This window comes from Lithobates pipiens, unplaced genomic scaffold, assembly GCF_037356315.1.
Source record: "Lithobates pipiens isolate NorthernLeopardFrog02 unplaced genomic scaffold, aLitPip1_a1.2 Scaffold_28, whole genome shotgun sequence".
Lineage (NCBI taxonomy): Eukaryota > Metazoa > Chordata > Amphibia > Anura > Ranidae > Lithobates > Lithobates pipiens.
The window spans coordinates 60,767,015-60,786,605 of record NW_027507789.1 but is presented as its reverse complement, the minus strand read 5'-3'; the positions used below and the strand labels follow the sequence as shown (position 1 = coordinate 60,786,605).

The window sequence follows — 19,591 nt, the reverse complement described above, 5'->3', positions numbered from 1 at the left end:
CCCCTGACCCTGTCCTGGTGCCGTAGTCGCACAGGTAGTCATTGATGGCCCTCTGCTGCGTGTGCAGCCGCTGCAGCATGGCCAATGTTGAGTTCCACCTGGTGGGCATTTCACATATAAGGCGGTTTTTGGGCAGGTTCAACTCCTTTTGGAGCTCAGCCAGCCGAGCACCGGCATTAAATGATCGGCGGAAATGCACACAGACTTTCCTGGCCTGCTTCAGTACATCCTGTAAGCCGGGGTACCTGCCCAAGAACCGCTGCACCACCAGGTTAAGGACGTGAGCTACACAGGGCACATGGGTCAGTTGTCCCTGTCGGAGGGCGGAGAGGAGGTTGGTGCCATTGTCACAAACCACCATTCCTGGCTTAAGCTGGCGTGGCGTCAACCACCTCTCGGCCTGCCCCTGCAGAGCTGACAAAACATCCGCCCCAGTGTGGCTCCTGTCCCCCAAACAAACCAGCGCAAGCACGGCATGGCATCATTTTGCCTGCGTACTTGCGTAGCCCCTGGAACGCCTACGGAGCACCGCTGGTTCTGAGGACAGAGCACTGGAAGAGGCCATGGAGGAAGAAGAAGAGGAGGGGGTGGAGGAGAGAGGTGTGTCACAATCAATAGTAGCATTTTGGAGGCGTGGTGGCGGAACAACCTCCAACACTACTGCACCTTGTCCTGCATCCTTCCCAGCTGCCAGAAGAGTGACCCAATGGGTCGTGAAAGACAGGTAACGTCCCTGTCCATGCCTGCTGGACCATGAGTCAGCGGTAATATGCACCTTACCGCTGACCGCCCTGTCCAGCGAGGCAAGGACATTGCCTTCCACATGCCGGTAGAGAGCCGGAATCGCCTTCCGTGAGAAAAAGTGGCGTTTGGGGACCTGCCACTGAGGAACCGCACATTCTACAAACTCACGGAAGGGGGCCGAGTCTACCAACTGAAAAGGCAGCAGTTGAAGTGCTAGCAATTTAGCCAAGCTAGCATTCAACCGCTGGGCATGTGGATGGCTGGGAGTGAACTTCTTTCGCCGGTCCAGCAGCTGGGGCAGGGACATTTGCATGCTATAATCGGATGTGGGTGTACCGCTAGCAGAGTTCCCAGAAGCACTTGGCTGTGACACACCTAATTCTACACCTTCATTCCTCTCAGAGCAGGTTTCAGAGAGGACTGAAGGTCTAGTGGGGTTGGAGATGCCAGCTGATGAGGAGCAAGGTTCTTTAGTGTGGGTCTTTGAGGTACGCTTGCCAACGAGCTGCATGGCAGGTCAACATATGTCTGGTCAAGCATGTGGTGCTCAAGCGGCTGATGTTTTGGCCACGCGAGAATACGCTTGAGACATATGTTGCAAATAGCAGCGGTGCGATCTGATTCACTCGTCTCAAAAAAGGCCCACACCAAAGAACTTTTAGAATAACGCGCAGAGGCAGCGCCCTGCACAGGCGGAGCTCTGCGGTGTGATTCAGTCGGTGTGCTGCCCCTAAGCTGGCCCCCGGAGGGCATCCTGCCTCGTTGGACATGTGCCTCCTCCTCCTCCTCCTCCTCCTCTCTCCTACCAGGCACCCACGTGGAGTCAGTGCCCTCATCATCCCCTCCCTCTTCATCGCTGTAGCAAACCTGGCAGTATGCTGCAGCTTGTGGAACATGACTGCCAGATTGCTGTCCTTCTTGAGCATTCCCTCTCTCTGCGCTCACGCTACTGCCTTCCTCTAGCTGAGTGTCATCATCAGAGCCCACAAAACACTGGGCATCCTCCTGGAGCATGTACCCAACACTGTGCTCAAAGAGTTCAGGAGACTCCTCAGGAGGACGTGGTGGGTCTAGGGAAGGAGTCACTGATGATGACATTGAGAGGAGGGAAGACGATGCGTTGGCAGCTGCTTTGCTAGTACCCTGAGACTGGGTGAGAGAGGATGAGGAGGATGAAGAGGGCTTGGTCATCCACTCTACCAAGTCATTGGCATGTTGCGGTTCAACATGTCCAGCTGCCGAAAAGAAGGACAAGCGTGTCCCATGGCCACGTGCTGATGACAATGCACCGTGCCCACGACCAGCACTGTTGTCTCTAAACACAGAGCCTGCTTGCCCTCTTTTATCGGCTCACGCCTGTCTGCCTCTCCTTGCTGGCCTTCCAGACATGGTAATGGCCTGAAGGGAGTTGGGTAAAACAGCAGTGTAATGGAGTCACATAACACCCACTAAGTCCTGCAGATGGCTCTATTAGAGAACAGCAGTAAACGGTAGATACAGGTGTATATTGTGCTGGAGTCACTCAACACCCACTAACTCCTGCAGATGCCTTTATTATAGAACACCAGAGATAAAAGGGTATACTGTAATTGAGTCACACAACACCCACTAAGCCCTGCAGATGCCTCTATTAGAGAACAGCAATAAAGCGTAGATACAGGTGTATATTGTGCTGGAGGCACAAAAAACCCACTAACTCCTGCAGATGCCTTTATTATAGAACACCAGAGATAAAGGGGTATATACGGATGTATACTGTGCTGTGCTGGAGGCACACACAACTTCCAATAACTCCTGCAGATGGCAAGTGGGCTCAATTAGAGAAGAGCTATGTAGGTGGATATAGCGGTGTGTACTGGGTACAGAGCACGCAGACAGCACGCACAAGCTCCTAACACTACTGACTGCAAGCTCTATTATAAAAGATAGATCACTAGCTATATAGGTGAGGTGAATATAGCGGTGTATACTGCGGTCAGGGCACACAGACAACAACCACTACAGAAGAGCAAGATCGAAAATCGGCCGATAACGATCGGTGTGTACTGTGTTGAAGGTACACAGGCCCCCCTCTAACTGCTTCAGACGCCAACACACTACACTAGGCCACAGCGCCTGCCTGTGGCCAATCATGGCTCTCCTCGCTGCTGGCGCTGTGATTGGCCAAGCATGCGGGGTCACAGTGCATTCTTGGCCAATCATGAGCCAGCAATGCACTGCGATGACGCAGTGCATTGTGGGTCGTGAGCGCCACACGAATTTGGCGCGAACGGTCCATAACGTTCGGAATTCGCCGAAACGGGCGAACAGCCGATGTTCGAGTCGAACGTATGTTCGACTCGAACACAAAGCTCATCCCTACTCACACACAACCTACTTGGTCCACAAAAGTCCTTATAAGGACGGGTAACTTGGTCTGTCTAGGGTGCTACAGTACATAGGGTTGAGTGAGGTACAGCCTGCCATTCTATAAGGACTGGTATAGGTCCACAATACATAGGGTTGAGGTGCACTACTGCTGACCACTGCCCTATACTGCAGCAGTCCTTTATCGGTATAGGGACTGACGTACAGTCTGCTAATCACTCACACACAACCTACTTGGTCCACAAAGGTCCTTATAAGGACTGGTAAGGTATAGGGTACTACAGTACATAGGGTTGAGTGAGGTACAGTCTGCCATTCTATAAGGACTGGTATCGGTCCACAATACATAGGGTTGAGGTGCACTACTGCTGACCGCTGCCCTATACTGCAGCAGTCCTTCATCGATATAGGGACTGAGAGTTTTGTCACAGGGTCATTTAAAAAATGACAGGCAGAGGAAGAGGCAGGCCCTTCCGCAGGGGTGGTAGGGGTAGGGCAGGAGCAACAGGCCTGAGCCAAAGTGGGAAGTTGCAGAAGGTGCGTTCAATTACTTTAAAGGACGCACCATACTTGGTTGAGTGACTCGCTCAGCCTTACTCTTCTGCACCCTCCTCATCCTTTCGATCTGCACCCTCTTCTTCACTCTCTGCTATGTGCACCCCCAAAGACACTACCACCAACAACACCACCACCACCACCACCACATACCTTCCGCTTGAGTCACAGGAATTATTTTCCGATCCATATCAAGACATTTCTGATGCGCAGCCACTCTTGGTATTGGATCAGGAAGAGGAGGCAGCAACAACCGCTACTCAGCAGTCTGACGACAGTACCCAGATAAGCCCAAGGAGGAGGTTGGTCCCCGGTGTTGCTGCCTACTCCGAGATCTCTACTTATAGCGGTGGGGAAGGTGACGTTGATGATGACGTGTCTAGTGATGTCACGTGGGTGCCCACAAGAGAGGAAGAGGAGGGGAGTTCAGAGGGAGATATGGACCAGCAGATAGGGAGGAGAAGCAGGAATAACTTACATTGCACAGGAGGGACAAAGCAGACTGCAAATGTATCAGGAGCGAGTCATCGACCATGTACGGTCACATCTGGCGCTCCCAGGACACCGGCACATGACTCCGCAGTGTGGGCTTTTTTTAACGTGTCCGCTGCTGACAATAGCGTTGCCATCTGCAATCTTTGCAGTCAACGCATTAGTCGCGGTAAGCCCAACACTCACCTAGGGACGACCGCCTTAAGAAGGCACATGAGCAGCCATCACCGAGCCGAGTGGGAGCAACGGAACACACAAAGCCACACTGCAGGCTCTCACCGTCCAGCCTCGTCTTCTACTTCTCCTTCTCCTCTCTCCTCACAATTGTCCTCCACTCCACCTTCCATCACGCCAAGCTCACGTTTTTCTGCAAAAAGGCAGGCTTCCGTGGGAGTAATGTTTGAGCGTAAAAAAATTATGACGCCGGATAACCCTCTTGCCCAACGGTTGACGGTTGACGGCTGGCTTGTCAGAACTCATAGCCCACCAACTACTGCCATATAAACTGGTGGACTCAGAGGCCTTTCGCAAATTTGTGGCCATTGGAACACCACAAGGGAAGGTCCCAGGAAGGAAGTATTTCTCAGAGAAGGGCATCCCAGAGCTATATGGCCATGTTCAGCGGCAAGTGAATATATCTCTGGCACACAGTGTCGGTGCCAAGATACATCTGACCACAGACATGTGGTCTAGCAAACACGGGCAGGGAAGGTATATCACTTTTACTGCCCACTGGGTGAACCTTCTGACGGCCGTCAAGCATGTAACCCGTGGCACCCGTGTAGATTTGGTTTTACCGCCACGGATTGCATGCAGGGCTGACTCTTCTTCTCCTCCTGCTCCTACTCCATCCTTCTCCCTCTCCTCCTCGGCTGACTCCTCCTTTTCCGCTGCTAGCGTCTCTTCCGTTGCGCCGCCCAAGCTCCCCAGAACCTATTCGATATGCCAGGTGAGACGTTGCCATGCCGTGCTGCGTCTGTTGTGCCTGGAAGCCAAGAGCCACACTGGCCCGGCACTCCTTTCAGCTTTGCGTTCACAGGCAGATCAGTGGCTAACACCACTCAATTTGACAGTTGGTAAAGTGGTGTGTGACAACGGTGCCAATCTGCTTAGCGCATTGAAACAGGGCAAAATCACGCACGTACAAACACAAAATGGCGGAAATGTTACCGCCGTCACAGAGGGCTGTCAGAATGCAGCACTTCCAGGCCTTCTTCGAGAAATGCTGCATTCTGCTTTTGCGTGCGCTGGCAGAGGAGCAATTCCCACTCCCAGAGAAGGAGTTGCGGGTACCAATCCAACAGCGCCTGCAAGAAGAGGCCGGTTTGAAGATGTGTTGGTGACTTCGGATATGAGGTCATTATTTCAGCCGACCCATCGACATGTGTCATCCAGATCCAGCATCAGGAAACGCCTAGACCGTCAGGTGTCCGACTACATCGGGTTAACGGCCGATGTGGACGCTCTGAGGAGTGATGAACCCCTGGACTACTGGGTGGGCAGGCTTGACCTCTGGCCAGAGCTTGCCCAATTTGCAATCGAACTGTTGGCTTGCCCCTCATCCAGTGTCCTGTCCGAAAGGACGTTCAGCGCAGCAGGGGGGATCGTGACCGATAAGCGTACTCGCCTAGCTCACAACAGTGTTAACTACCTCACATTTCTAAAAATGAATGAGGCATGGATCTCGGAGGAATTCAACACATGTGACCAGTAGACCATGTATATGTCTATAAACAATTTTTTTAATCGAGCACAGAGAACTTCTTTCTTCATTTGGCTCACTTCCTTGTCCAAAAAAAGCACACCGTACTATATGCCCGTACCCTCCTCTTTGAAGAGGTTGAGCGGTGTCATATTTCTACTGGGGCTGCTTATTATGAGGGGCTCCCACCATCCCTGTGCTGTGCTGACATCCTCCTGAGGCTGTACCTCTGCTGTGTATATTTTGAGGTGCTCCCACCATCCCTGTGCTATGCTCATTATGAGGGGCTCCCACCATCCCTGTGCTGTGCTGACTTACTCCTGGGGCTGCTTATTATGAGGGGCTCCCACCATCCCTGTGCTATGCTGACATCCTCCTGGGGCTGCTTATTATGAGGGGCTCCCACCATCCCTGTGCTATGCTGACATCCTCCTGGGGCTGCTTATTATGAGGGGCTCCCACCATCCCTGTGCTATGCTCATTATGAGGGGCTCCCACCATCCCTGTGCTATGCTGACTTCCTCCTGGGGCTGTTTACAGTGCAGGTGTCCATGCTGTATATCACGGTGCTGATGTCAGTGCTCTCTATCACGGTGCTGCTGTCAGTGCTGTATATCATGGTGCTGGTGTGAGTGCTTTATGTCACGCTGCTGATGTCAGTGCTCTCTATCACGGTGCTGCTGTCAGTGCTGTATATCACGGTGCTGGTGTAAATGCTTTATGTCACGCTGCTGATGTCAGTGCCCTCTATCACGGTGTTGCTGTCAGTGCTGTATATCACGGTGCTGGTGTGAGTGCTTTATGTCACGCTGCTGATGTCAGTGCTCTCTATCACGGTGCTGCTGTCAGTGCTGTATATCACGGTGCTGGTGTGAGTGCTTTATGTCACGCTGCTGATGTCAGTGTTCTCTATCACAGTGCTGTTGTCAGATCACTCTATCACGGTGCAGGTGTCATTGCTGTATGTCACGCTGCTGATGTCAGTGCTCTCTATCACGGTGCTGCTGTCAGATGACTCTATCACGGTGCAGGTGTCATTGCTGTATGTCACACTGCTGGTGATCATCTCCTGCACCCTCTTCTTTGCCTACCCTGGTCCCTGACCTTCCCTCTCCTCCATTGCCTTCATGCGCTCCACAGTCCTGAATTGTCACTACAATTGCCCATATAAAAAAGAATGCTTGTAGTGGTCGATCCCAGATTCACCTCATACATGTGTTATGTCATTGGCCATGTGGTGGGACTATGTTTGCACAGCTATTAATTATTTTGTGGCTGCAAATTTGACCTGTAGGTTTGCGAAGTTCGCCTCCCATTGAAGTCAATGGGGCCCGCCGCGAACGTTCCAGTTCGCGAACTATCGGCCACGTTCGCGGTCCACGTTCGCGAAACGTCCCGTCGGAAGTTCGTCCATCACTACTCGGGTGTAGACTAGGCTGCAGCCTCCCCTTGGATGCCCCAATGGAGCACCAAAAAATTAAAGGTATATAAAATAGGGAATAGATGGCACTGCCTATGAACTAAAAAGTGATAATAATAAACCCCCCTTTCCCGGGTAGGTATTAAAGGTGATGTAGTAAATCCTCCTTATCTGGTAAGTGATAAGAACCACAATATCCTGGGGTCTTATTTGCTGCTCCAGGTTTCCCAAAAGCCCTGTGTTGTGATCATAAATTACTATTAAGTGCATATATATCAAAACAATCAACATAAACTATAACATTTGTATAGATATAGCCACATTTAGAGGTGATCAAAGGAAGTCCACCTCAAAGAGGTATTGGATCACTCTTGAAATTGGTCTAGGTTTTCAGAGCGTTTTTCAACTCACGTGGAAAGAAAACAAAAAAACAAAAACTATATATGTATGTGTGTGTGTGTATGTATGTATGTGTGTGTATATATATATATATATATATGAGATAAAGATAAAAAAATAAAAAAATAAAATATATTAGGCAGTCCAAAGTATCATTCCAAGTGACTGATGTTATTTCAAAGTGCCTTTTGTGCTTGATTCCAATCCACAAATCAAAATAGTAAGGTGACTGTTGTGCTCCCCCTGTTAGATCCCTAGTCACCAGATCCTGGTACCCCTACAGGAGTAAAGCACATTGGGTGAGTGTGCGACAGTCTACCGGACCGATTGGCAAAATTATTATTTTTTTTTAAATACACCCTGTAAGGCAAAGGCATAATGAGCTAGTATGCATAACATACTAGCTCATTATGAATAACTTACCTGAGAATGAAGCCCCCGAAGCGGTCCTCCGTCTTCCTCCTCACCACTGCCATGTATCCCAGAGAGACTTCCGGGTTTCGCGGCTCCGGCGCTGTAATTCGCTGGAGGCGCGATGACGTCACTCCCGTGTATGCTCACGGGAGCCGACACTCGCGGCATATAGCTTGGCACAAGTCCTTTAATAAAAACAAAACTAAACAAAAATTAGAGTGATGTAATCCTTCTATGATCCATGAACGATACAGCCTCCTCCGTAGGAGGAGCCGCCGTAGCCGCCCGGCAGAATGACACGCAACTCTGATGACAGTTCTTAAATAACCGAGGGCGGGGCCACCCGCGACATTCCAGATTCTGATAAGCCCACAGACCCCCACAACCCCCGGGCAAGGGTTGTGGGGACAAGGTGCTTTGGGGGGCTACCTCAAAGCACCCTCCCAATGTTAAGGGCATGTGGCCTGGTACGGTTCAGGAGGGGGAGTCGCTCTCTCGGCCCCCCTCTTTTCCTGTGGCCTGCCAGGTTGCATGCTCAGATAAGGGTCTGTTATGGATTTTTGGGGGGAACCCCACACTATTTTTTTTTAATTTTGGCACGGGGTTCCCCTTAAAATCTATACCAGACCTGAAGGGTCTGGTATGGATTTTGAGGTGGACCCTTACGCCTTTTTAATTTGGTGCGGGTTCCCCTTAATATCCATACCAGACCTGAAGGGTCTGGTAATGGACTGTGAGGAATCCCCATGCCGTTTTTTTCAATGACTTTCATCTGTATTGCCAAGACCTGACAATTCATATAGACAATACAATATCAAGCCCTAGAACGTATTATAAAAAATACTGGCCTATTCTGAAGGAGGATTGAATATTATTTAAAATTCTGCCAAGAAAACCAAAATTTGTGTATAGAAGAGCTCCTTCACTTCGCAACCACCTTGTCCACAATGTGATTGACCCCCCAAAACCAGTTAAGATATTTTCACAAGGGTTTGTCAAAGATGTCTGCCATACAGGGTGAACAAAAAACAGCGAGAAAGTTTTAAATCTAGATTTGACCATAAAAAGTACCAAATAAAAGAACTACTCACATGTAATAGCACTCATGTTACATATATTATTGAATGCCCTTGCCATCTTCAATACATGGGTAGAACCACCCGACCCCTGTTTGTGAGAATCAGGGAGCATATTAATAACATCAGAAAAGGGTTCTCCAAGCACAAATTGTCACAACACTTTAATGAAAAACACAACAGAGACCCCTCAGGGCTGATCTTCTATGGTTTAGATCTCATTAAGAATCATTGGAGAGGGGGTAACAAAAAGATTCAAGTCTCACAGAATGAAACCGGATGGATACAGAGGTTGGGGTCCCTGGCCCCCGGCGGGGGCCTCAACTTGGATATAGATCTGAACTGCTTTTTATCAAACCCTTGAGTGCCCCTATTCCTTCCATTATGGTGCCAAATATGACTTGGGGCCATTGCCTGATTTAGATGGATGGTCACAGTACATCTTATCCTTAGGACCAGAATTCCTTTTGGGACACAATATGCATGCATTCCTTCCTAGAAGATAGAGATGCATGCATAGGCTAGTAGTTTAGCTTTTAGCTTTGTATATATATATATATATATATATATATATATATATATATATATATATATATATATATGTACATGCATGAGTGAAGTTATGTGTCCCTCCCCCTAGAGAAATTACATTATCTATAGAGGGGGAAGAGGGGGATGATCTGGGGGTATGCACAGTGTTGTTTGTGGATCTCATTAGCTTTAAGTTGAGAACTCAAGGATGAGAAATTTAAGTTGCATGACCTAACCAGTACATCATACACTCTGTGTGCCCCAATATGGCAAACAGATATCCCTATTAAGGCCTCAGCCCACTCATATTTGGTGGGATCTGGTTTTACTGGGTAATATCTGGATTGACCAAATTTGGCAGAAGGATACCAAGTCATTCCTGTATCTGCCACTATTTAAAACTATAATCAACTTCTCATACCTCAATTTAAGGCGGATCTGGGTTTACTAGCTTATATCCAGATTGCATAAATTGAATTATCGGAAGGAGACAGAGGGATACTTATCTGTTCCTAACCCCATCATTATTTAAACTTTAATTATTCCACTCCTTTCCCCTTATCTCTGGCGGCTCTTGGCTTTACCAGGTAATATCTGGATTGCATAATCGACTTTATCGGATGTGGTTAGAGGGATATGTGATTATTCCCTTCTCTGCCACTGGGGAGTAATAGAACAGTGGAAGGGGTACTTATATGCAAATTGGATTGGAGAAATTGAGCCAAATGAGGATATGTTTAACAAAGCCTCTATTTAATAGAGTGTATGAATGCAGGATAGGGTTCTAATTAGCCCATATAGTCTCTTTGATTCATTTATGTCTGTTTACTTGTAAAACCTGGAGTACTAAGTGAGAGCAGCGATATAGGATAGTAATTTGGTTTGACCATGGGATATCAACCACTTTGACGAAACGCGTAAGACGGAGATACGCACAAGAGACTCCGGCTGCTGGAACACACGCAGTCTGAGAATGCTCATTTTTAAAGATCAGTGGAGTAGAATTTGACATCATTTATTTGTCCACTAAGGAACCTTTGATTCTATGATTTAAGCTTTTTTACAACTTTGTTGGCATCTTTATTTTTAATAAAAAGTCTATCCAGAACTACATAATTTCGAGCCCATCTCTCTTTTATTGAGGATACGTTTGAAACTACAACCCTGGATCCAGTGGCAGCAGGATCATAGGAAACTGCCCCAGAGGACTTGGATGCTCTGGACTCCACCAGGACAAGCATAAGGAGGGAACAATCGGTCTGGTAGACTGTCGTAGGGGTACCAGGATCTGGTGCGTAGGGATCTAACAGGGGGAGCACAACAATCACCTTACTATTTTGATTTTTGGATTGGAATCAAGCACAAAAGTCACTTTGAAATAACATCAGTCACGTGGAATGATACTTTGGACTGCCTAATATATTTGTATTTTTTATATATTTATAATTTTTAGGTTGACAAACGCTCTGAACACCTACACTGCTTTGAAGAGTGATCCAATACCTCTTTGAGGTGGACTTCCTTTGATCACCTCTGAATGTGGCTATATCTATACAAATGTTATAGTTTATGTTGATTGTTTTGATATATATACACTTACTAGTAATTTACAGTGGGTTTTTGGGAAACCCGGGGCAGCAAATAAGGCCCCAGGATATTGTGGTTCTTATCACATACCTGATAAGGGGGATCCACCACGTCACCTTTCACTGAGTTGAAGAACACTCTGAACACCTAAACCACTTTGAAGAGTAATCCAATGCCACTTTGAAGAGTGATCCAATACCTCTTTGAGGTGGACTTCATTTGATCTCCTCTGAATGTGGCTATATTTATAAATGTTATAGTTTATGTTGATCATTTTTAATATATATGCACTTACTAGTAATTTATGATCACAAAACTGGGTTTTTGTGAAACCTGGAGCTGCAAATAAGACCCCATGATATTGTCGTTCTTATCACTTACCTGATGAGGGGGATTTACTATGTCACCTTTAATACCTACCTGGGAAGGGGGGTTTATTATTATCATTTTTTAGTTCATAGGCAGCGCCATCTAGTCCCTATTTTATATACCTTGAATTTCTTGGTGCTCCATTGGGGCATCCCAGGAAAGGCTGCAGCTGAGTGTGGATTCTAATACATACATACTGTGAACTTTGTGTGCTTTGCTCCAATGATCAGACTTGTCTTGACACACCCCCACTGCAAATCCTCTCACTGGGAAGATCAGTGGACTGCTGTTTTTAACCCCCCAGCTCTTATGCAGGGCCGGATTAACATAGGGGCTATTGGAGCTGCAGCTTCAGGCCCCTTTCTCAAGATAGGCCCATTTGCCTGAAAAAAATTAATAAATCAACTTCGAGGATTGTAGTTTGGCGATCAGGAGTCACAGAGACCCCACATTTGGGGGTAGGTAAAATACGGGGCTGCTATCATCTACGGTTCCAGAGATATAGGGCTGCTTGCGCAGCCTGTCAGAAACTACATACAGAGCGGCCAGTTTAAATACAAGCTGGAACACTCTGCAGCAGACTGAGAGGATGAACACACAGTGCTTATAATAATTATTTGTATATTACTTATGATAATTAACCCCTTGCCACCTAGTCTAAATGGAATATATATATATATATATAGCATGGGTTGCGCTAACTCTGCTTTGTATCTAAAATGCCAGACTCATGCGCTAGGCTATAACACCTACTTGCCTGTGAGAATTTCTTTTTTTTTAAATAACCAAAAAAATGTATCAAAAAAACCCCTACCACCTGAAAGATACCCAATGTGAACTAAAAATGTTCAAACAGTATTCAAAAGATATTTAGTAACAATGCCACCCAGGCCTATTCTGAGACTTCTCTCCTACATGTAAAAATCATCATTTTTTTATGCTTGAAAATTACTCAGAACCCTCAAGCATTATATATTGTTTTAGCAGACACCCTATGGAATAAAATGGCGGTCTTTGCAACTTTTTATGTTACACGATATTTGCGCAGCAATTTTTCAAACTTTTTTTTGGAAAGAAACTGTTTCATTCATAAAAAAAAACACTAAAGTTAGCACAATTTTTTGTTGTGTACTAAGCAATGTTTTACATTTTTTTACAGGTTACATGTTTAGAGTTACAGAGGAGGTCTAGTGATAGAATTATTGCTCTCGCTCTAATGATCGTGGCGTATGTAACCTGTGTGTATCTGGCTCTGATACTAACCAGTGCCTACCCAGGGACTGACTAGTATCTCTCCCCAGCCTGTCCCCACACACCCTCTCACCTGCTGACCTGTGAATGGGACAATCACTCCCGCAGTGTTATTGTGTTCTGCCAGTGAATGCAATGATCATTTATGCTAACTATAGCTGGCAGCACTGATTGTTTTGGGGAAAACCTGACAGGCTGTTTGTACTCAAGTCGGTTAATAGGTTGACCGGTGTAAAACCAGCTAGCCCATACATAGATCGACTATGGCTGGTCTCTGCTTAATTGGTGTAATTTCAATCCATGTATGGCCTTCTTAACCACTACGCAGTCCCTAAACATCCTTCTACAAACCTTTACATTTTTCCTTCCCAGATTACTTCATCCTCCTCTTCTATACATAGTGCCCACTGTCATACCTCCAACACTCTCCTATACATAGTGCCCACTGTCATACCTCCAACACTCTCCTATACATCGTGCCCACTGTCATACTCTCCACACTTCTCTCCTATACATAGTGCCCGCTGTCATAGTCTCCACACTTCTCTCCTGTACATACTGCTCACTGTCATACCCTCCACACTTCTCTCCTATACATAACGCCCGCTGTCATATCCTACACACTCCTCTCCTGTACATAGTGCCCGCTGTCATACACTTCTCTCCTGTACATAGTGCCCACTCTCGTACCCTCCACACTCCTCTCCTATACATAGTGCCCACTGTCATACCCTCCACACTCCTCTTCTATACATAGTGCCCACTGTCATACCCTCCACACTCCTCTCCTGTACATACTACTCACTGTCATACTCTCCATACTCCTCTGCTGTACATATTACTCACTGTCATACCCTCCATACTCCTCTCCTATACATAGTGCCCACTGTCATACCCTCCCTCCACACTCCTCTCCTGTAATTACTGCTTACTGTCCTACTCTCCACACTTCTCTCCTGTACATAGTTCCCACTGTTATACCCTCCACACTCCTGTACATATTGCTCACTGTCATACCCTCCACACTTTTCTCTTATACATAGTGCCCAATGTTATACCCTCTACACTCCTCTGCTGTGCATACTGCCCACTGTAATACCCTTCACACTCCTCTCCTGTACATAGTGCCTTCTGCCATACCCTCTGCAATCCTCTCATGTACATATTTCCCACTGTTAGACCCTCCACATTCCTCTCCCTCACCTGCACATACTTCCCACTTTTATACCATCCATACTCCTCCCCAATGCCTCTTACCCACAAAAACTGTTCTTTAAAATTATACTGAATATCCTCAATGTTACCAGCTCTAGAATGGGCACACCTTTGTTAGTTCAACTAAAGGAAATCTCACAGTCCTCATATTTGTTCTGCCCCATTATTAGTACTTATTTAATTTTGTAATTACTATTGTGATGTATAGAGGAACATTTACTACCGTTACTTTAACAACTACTTTTTAGAGGCCCTGGGGTAGGTTATGCCATAATGTACAAGTATGCCCAGCATATTAGCACATTAGGGCACACTTAAATTGTCAAACTGAGCCCTCCAGTGTTGTACTGTGATCAGTCTGGCGGGGCCCGGGCACTTCCATTTTCACCCGGTCTTCCTTCTGGGTTCTGTGCCTTCGGTCACTTGCCTTGGCCAGGCTGCGTTGATGTCATTCCCACACATGCTCATGTGCATCCTCTCTCATCCCCCCCTTTCTCTCTCATCCTCCCTCCCTTACCCCTCTTTATTCCCCTTTCTCTCTCTCTCTCATCCTCCCTCTCTCTCTTTAATTTAATTTATTATAACAAAAAATAGTTTGCATTTTTATTTATTTATTGTTTATAAAAGGCCCCACCAAAATCCTCAGCACCAGGCCCATGATGTTCTTAATCTGGTCCTGCTCTTATGCACCTGAGAACTGAGGGAACTGAGGGAATGTGATCACTTAATAAAAAAGGGGGGAAAAGGTATTTATGATGTTTTTTTTTTATATCTATACTCAAATGGTGCCTTTTATTTCTATTTTAAACTGACTGGGTTGTTTTACAAGGTGATCATTTAGAAACACTCTAATAGATTTTTTTTAAACCAGAGTGTAAAATGTAACTTCAAGGTAAACAATGCAATAATAACTCAAAGTATGCACTTCCTGAATTTTATATTTTTCCCATGTAGAGCTCAGAAGTTAAACAGCCACTTTTTTGCCTCTAAATGTAATGCACTACATATACTGAAAATATAATCAATGGAAGTCATATTTTATATATAACAGTAAATGATTTATCTAATATAGGCTTTGCAAAAAGCAGTCATTTTTTAAAGCACGTGACTTTACAGCAACCAAAAAAGATTTTTAACTTGTCCTAATTCCACAAAAGTAAACTGAAATCTGATTTATTGCTGCATTACTGCACTCTGCACATATTATTTTCACTTTTCCCCTGTGTAATATTTTCAAATTGCAAACTGTGAAATAATATTAAATTAGACCATTCACTGAACTCCCAGTATCTACATATCGGACTTACCTTTTGGGGTACAGGTGCTCCCAGATGGGAATGGGAAAAATGAAAAGAAGTATAAGGAGCAGGACAGCCTGAAGAGAGATACAGAAATAAAGGTTAAGATTGGAGAACTTCATTGTTGCAATCTAGAAGTGAATGGGACATGTCAACATGCCGAGAAGTTTCTTGCGCACTGTTGAGTTTGCCACTGCCAGTTGACCTTTCTACAATGTTTTGTTCTACATGACATCTAATTCTTCCTGAGCATTTGTAGTTCCCACCAAAGGGTCCTCCTGTTTGCACTCTTGAAACACCCTGAAATTAAATATGCTCTTGTTTTTTCTTCTTTAGGTAAGGATTGAGTGCCAAGAAATGTTCTAATGAGAAAAGTGCAGTTCTCGCAAGAGACAGGATGAGAAGAGAGCACAGCCCAGCTGGCTGAAAAAAAGAAATACAGGGAACATACAGAATTAACTGAACTCCAGAGTATGAAGCACTATCTTAACCCACTGACTACCACACCCTGTATATAAATATGTGCTTTTCTGCCTCAGAAAGTCACTTCTCTGCCCTGATGTTTTTAACAATAGGTGCTTATCCTGAGTATGTGGGGTGGTGCTTTTGTGCTATGGGCCACCTACCTAATCATGTTCAGTGGATCAAAGGTTAGTGGACATAGCATGTCCTATGCTAAGATTCCCTAGTGCCTGCCATGGTATCTTTGACCACGTAACATAAATGTAACAATCAATAAATAATTGTAAAAGTTTGCTAGAGGAATGTATATCATAAACAGTTGGGATTTTTTTTGTCCATTAGAATATACTTTATTACTTGTTTTTTGCATCTCAGTGCTACTGATCCCCCTCTAGCCTTTTTGAACAACATCCTATCTACACGCATGTACTTCATCAGCAGCTGAATGTTATTGCTTAGGACAAGTTTCTAGATGTTAAAAAGCAAAAACACATAGGCGAAATGTGGTTGGCATGGCCAGGCATAGTCTCCACCAAAAACAACATAGGAGACCAGTGCATTTCACCTTACTAAAGGATGTGCCTGAACATAGAACATTCATGGCAGGCTCATCAATTACTATTTTAATGCAAGCTGCAGGTTTTAAAAGATCACATTTTATCTTTGAAATTACACAAACGTGTTAAAATGGTTTTAGTGATTTGGCTTTTCTAAGCTCCTGCACCTGTATATCCCCTACGGACAAGCGCAATTTTTGTATTTTAGCGATAGGCCTGTTGCTTTCTAAACAACATTATCAATATATAGAGATGTAAAACATATATTGTTTTCTTGGAGAAGAAACAACGCTTTCCTTAGTGGGATTGTTATTAAAAAATGATATCATTTTCTATATATAATAAAAGTAAATAAGTAATAAGTAAAAAAAAAAAATTCTCCAATTTTAAACCAACTAGTGTTATTATAGATAAAAAGCACACAAAATGGGTGCACACTGAGTGTTGTTAATAAAAAATTCACTGACGTTTACCCACATGTTCTTGCTTAGAAAAAGGTGCTTACTGTAAATTTTGTGTTACTTTATCTGCACATTTACTGACAATTAAAAATACAGTTATCTGGGTTGATGTGTCTATTAATACATTTTCCTGACGCCAACATGGCAGCATACTAGTGATAGAGCTCCGCCTCTTGACCATTCGTATGCTGCCATGGTTTGGCATCAGGAAAGGAACATTACAGTAAGTATTTGATACAATGTTCTGTTTAATAATGAAAATGTCTTATCCCGTCCTCTTAACTAGTGATGGACGAACTTCCGACGGGACGTTTCGCGAAAGCGAAATGCGAACGGACCCAAACGTTCGCGAAACCGAACGTTCGCCGCGGGCCCCATTGACTTCAATGGGAGGCGAACTTTGCAAACCTTCATGTCGAATTTGCGGCCACGTGGTAATTATTAGGGGGTAAAACGTAGTCCCACCATCTGGACAATGACATAATACATGTATGAGGTGAATTTGGGATCGATAACTACAAGCATTTTTATTTTATTTGGGAAATTGTTCTAACAATTCAGGACTATGGAGCTAATGAAGGCAATGGAGGAGAGGGAAGGTCAGGGACCAGGGTAGGCAAAGAAGAGGGTGCAGGAGATGATCACCAGCAGCGTGACATACCGGAATGACACATGCACCGTGATAGAGGCATCTGACAGCAGCACCGTAATACAGAGCACTGACAGCAGCACCGTGACATACAGCGCTGACAGCAGCACCGTGACATACAGCGCTGACAGCAGCACCGTGACATACAGCGCTGACAGCAGCACCGTGACATACAGCGCTGACAGCAGCACCGTGACATACAGCGCTGACAGCAGCACCGTGACATACAGCGCTGACAGCAGCACCGTGACATACAGCGCTGACAGCAGCACCGTGACATACAGCGCTGACAGCAGCACCGTGACATACAGCGCTGACAGCAGCACCGTAAGCAGCCCCAGGAGGAAGTCAGCACAGCACAGGGATGGTGTGATCCCCTCATAATAAGAACCCCCAGGAGGAAGTCAGCACAGCACAGGGATAGTGTGATCCCTTCATAATAAGAACCCCCAGGAGGAAGTCAGCACAGCACAGGGATATCATAAGCAGCCCCAGTAGAAATATGACACCGCTCAACCTCTTCAAAGAGGAGGGTAGGGGCATATAGTACGGTGTGCTTTTTTGGGTCAAGGAAGTGAGCCAAATGAATTAAGAAGGTCTGTGTGCTTGATTAAAAAAATAGTTTATAGACATATACATGGTCTACTGGTCACATGTGTTGAATTCCTCCGAGATCCATGCCTCATTCATTTTTAGAAATGTGAGGTAGTTAACACTGTGGTGAGCTAGGCGAGTACGCTTATCGGTCACAATCCCCCCTGCTGCGCTGAACGTCCTTTCGGACAGGACACTGGATGAGGGGCAAGCCAACAGTTCGATTGCAAATTGGGCAAGCTCTGGCCAGAGGTCAAGCCTGCCCACCCAGTAGTCTAGGGGTTCATCACTCCTCAGAGCGTCCACATCGGCCGTTAACCCAATGTAGTCGGACACCTGACGGTCTAGGCGTTCCCTGATGCTGGATCCGGATGACACCTGTCGATGGGTCGGCTGAAAGAATGACCTCATATCCGAAGTCACCAACACATCTTCAAACCGGCCTCTTCTTGCAGGCGCTGTTGGATTGGTACCCGCAAATCCTTCTCTGGGAGTGGGAATTGCTCCTCTGCCAGCGCACGCAAAAGCAGAATGCAGCATTTCTCGAAGCAAGGCCTGGAAGTGCTGCATTCTGACAGCCCTCTGCGACGGCGGTAACATTTCCGCCATTTTGTGTTTGTACCGGGGGTCTAAGTACGTTGCCACCCAGTACTGGTCCTTGACCCTCATGCTTTTTATACGGGGGTCCCTATTAAAACACTGGAGCATGAAGGCCCCCATTTGCACTAAAGTGGAAGCGGTGTGGTGGCCTGGCTCCTGCTCATCATCCAGGATAATGTCGTCCTCTTCATTCTCCTCTCCCCATCCTCGCACAACAGGGATCCCAGAAAGGTTTAAAGCATGCTCTTCTTGCTCCTGCTCATCCGCCCCGGCACCATCCTCCTCTGACTCCTCATCAGACTCCTGTTGTTGACTTGTCTCAGATAGAGTAGCCCCCCCTGGGAATTCATCCAGCATTGCGACTTCCTCATCTTCCCGCTCCTGCTCCTCCACAGCCTGATCAATGACACGACGCAATGCACGCTCCAGAAAGAAGGCATAAGGTACCATGTCACTGATGGCGCCATGGCTGCGACTGACCAGTTTGGTGATCTCCTCAAATGGCCGCAGAAGTCTGCATGTGTCGCGCATGAGCAGCCACTGGCGCGGTGAAAAAAAACCCAGCTCCCCAGAACCGTTTCTTTCGCAGAGTTCATACAGGTAGACGTTAACTGCACGTTTCTGCTGGAGCAGCCTATCAAGCATATAGAAGGTTGAGTTCCATCGCGTCGGGCAATCGCAAATAAGACGTCTGACCGGCAGATGGTGTCGCCGCTGAATGTCAGCAAGGCGAGCCATGGCCGTGTAAGATCTTCTGAAATGGGCCGAGATTTTCCTTGCCTGCCGCAAGATGTCCTGGACCCCAGGGTATTTGACAAGGAATCGCTGCACGACCAAGTTTAAGACGT

The 19,591-nt window shown here is 46.2% G+C and overlaps 1 protein-coding gene across 3 annotated transcripts in view; it reads right to left on the bottom strand.

The window, feature by feature from the left end:
• ST6GALNAC1 (ST6 N-acetylgalactosaminide alpha-2,6-sialyltransferase 1) overlaps positions 1 to 15,878 on the bottom strand; it is a 374,560-nt gene extending 358,682 nt beyond the window's left edge. The window contains exons 1-2 of one of the 3 annotated variants that reach the window (XM_077459294.1): positions 15,430 to 15,562; positions 9,185 to 9,260 (exon numbers count right to left, since the gene is read on the bottom strand). Coding sequence is in view for 2 of the 3 variants with exons in the window: in XM_077459293.1 (XP_077315419.1) it covers positions 15,430 to 15,542 (113 nt within the window). In the remaining variant the exon portion in view is untranslated. Of the gene's footprint in view, positions 1 to 9,184; positions 9,261 to 15,429 lie in introns of all 3 variants that reach the window. The other 2 variants (XM_077459293.1, XM_077459292.1) reach the window with 2 other exon arrangements.
• Between the last annotated feature and the right edge of the window lie 3,713 nt (positions 15,879 to 19,591).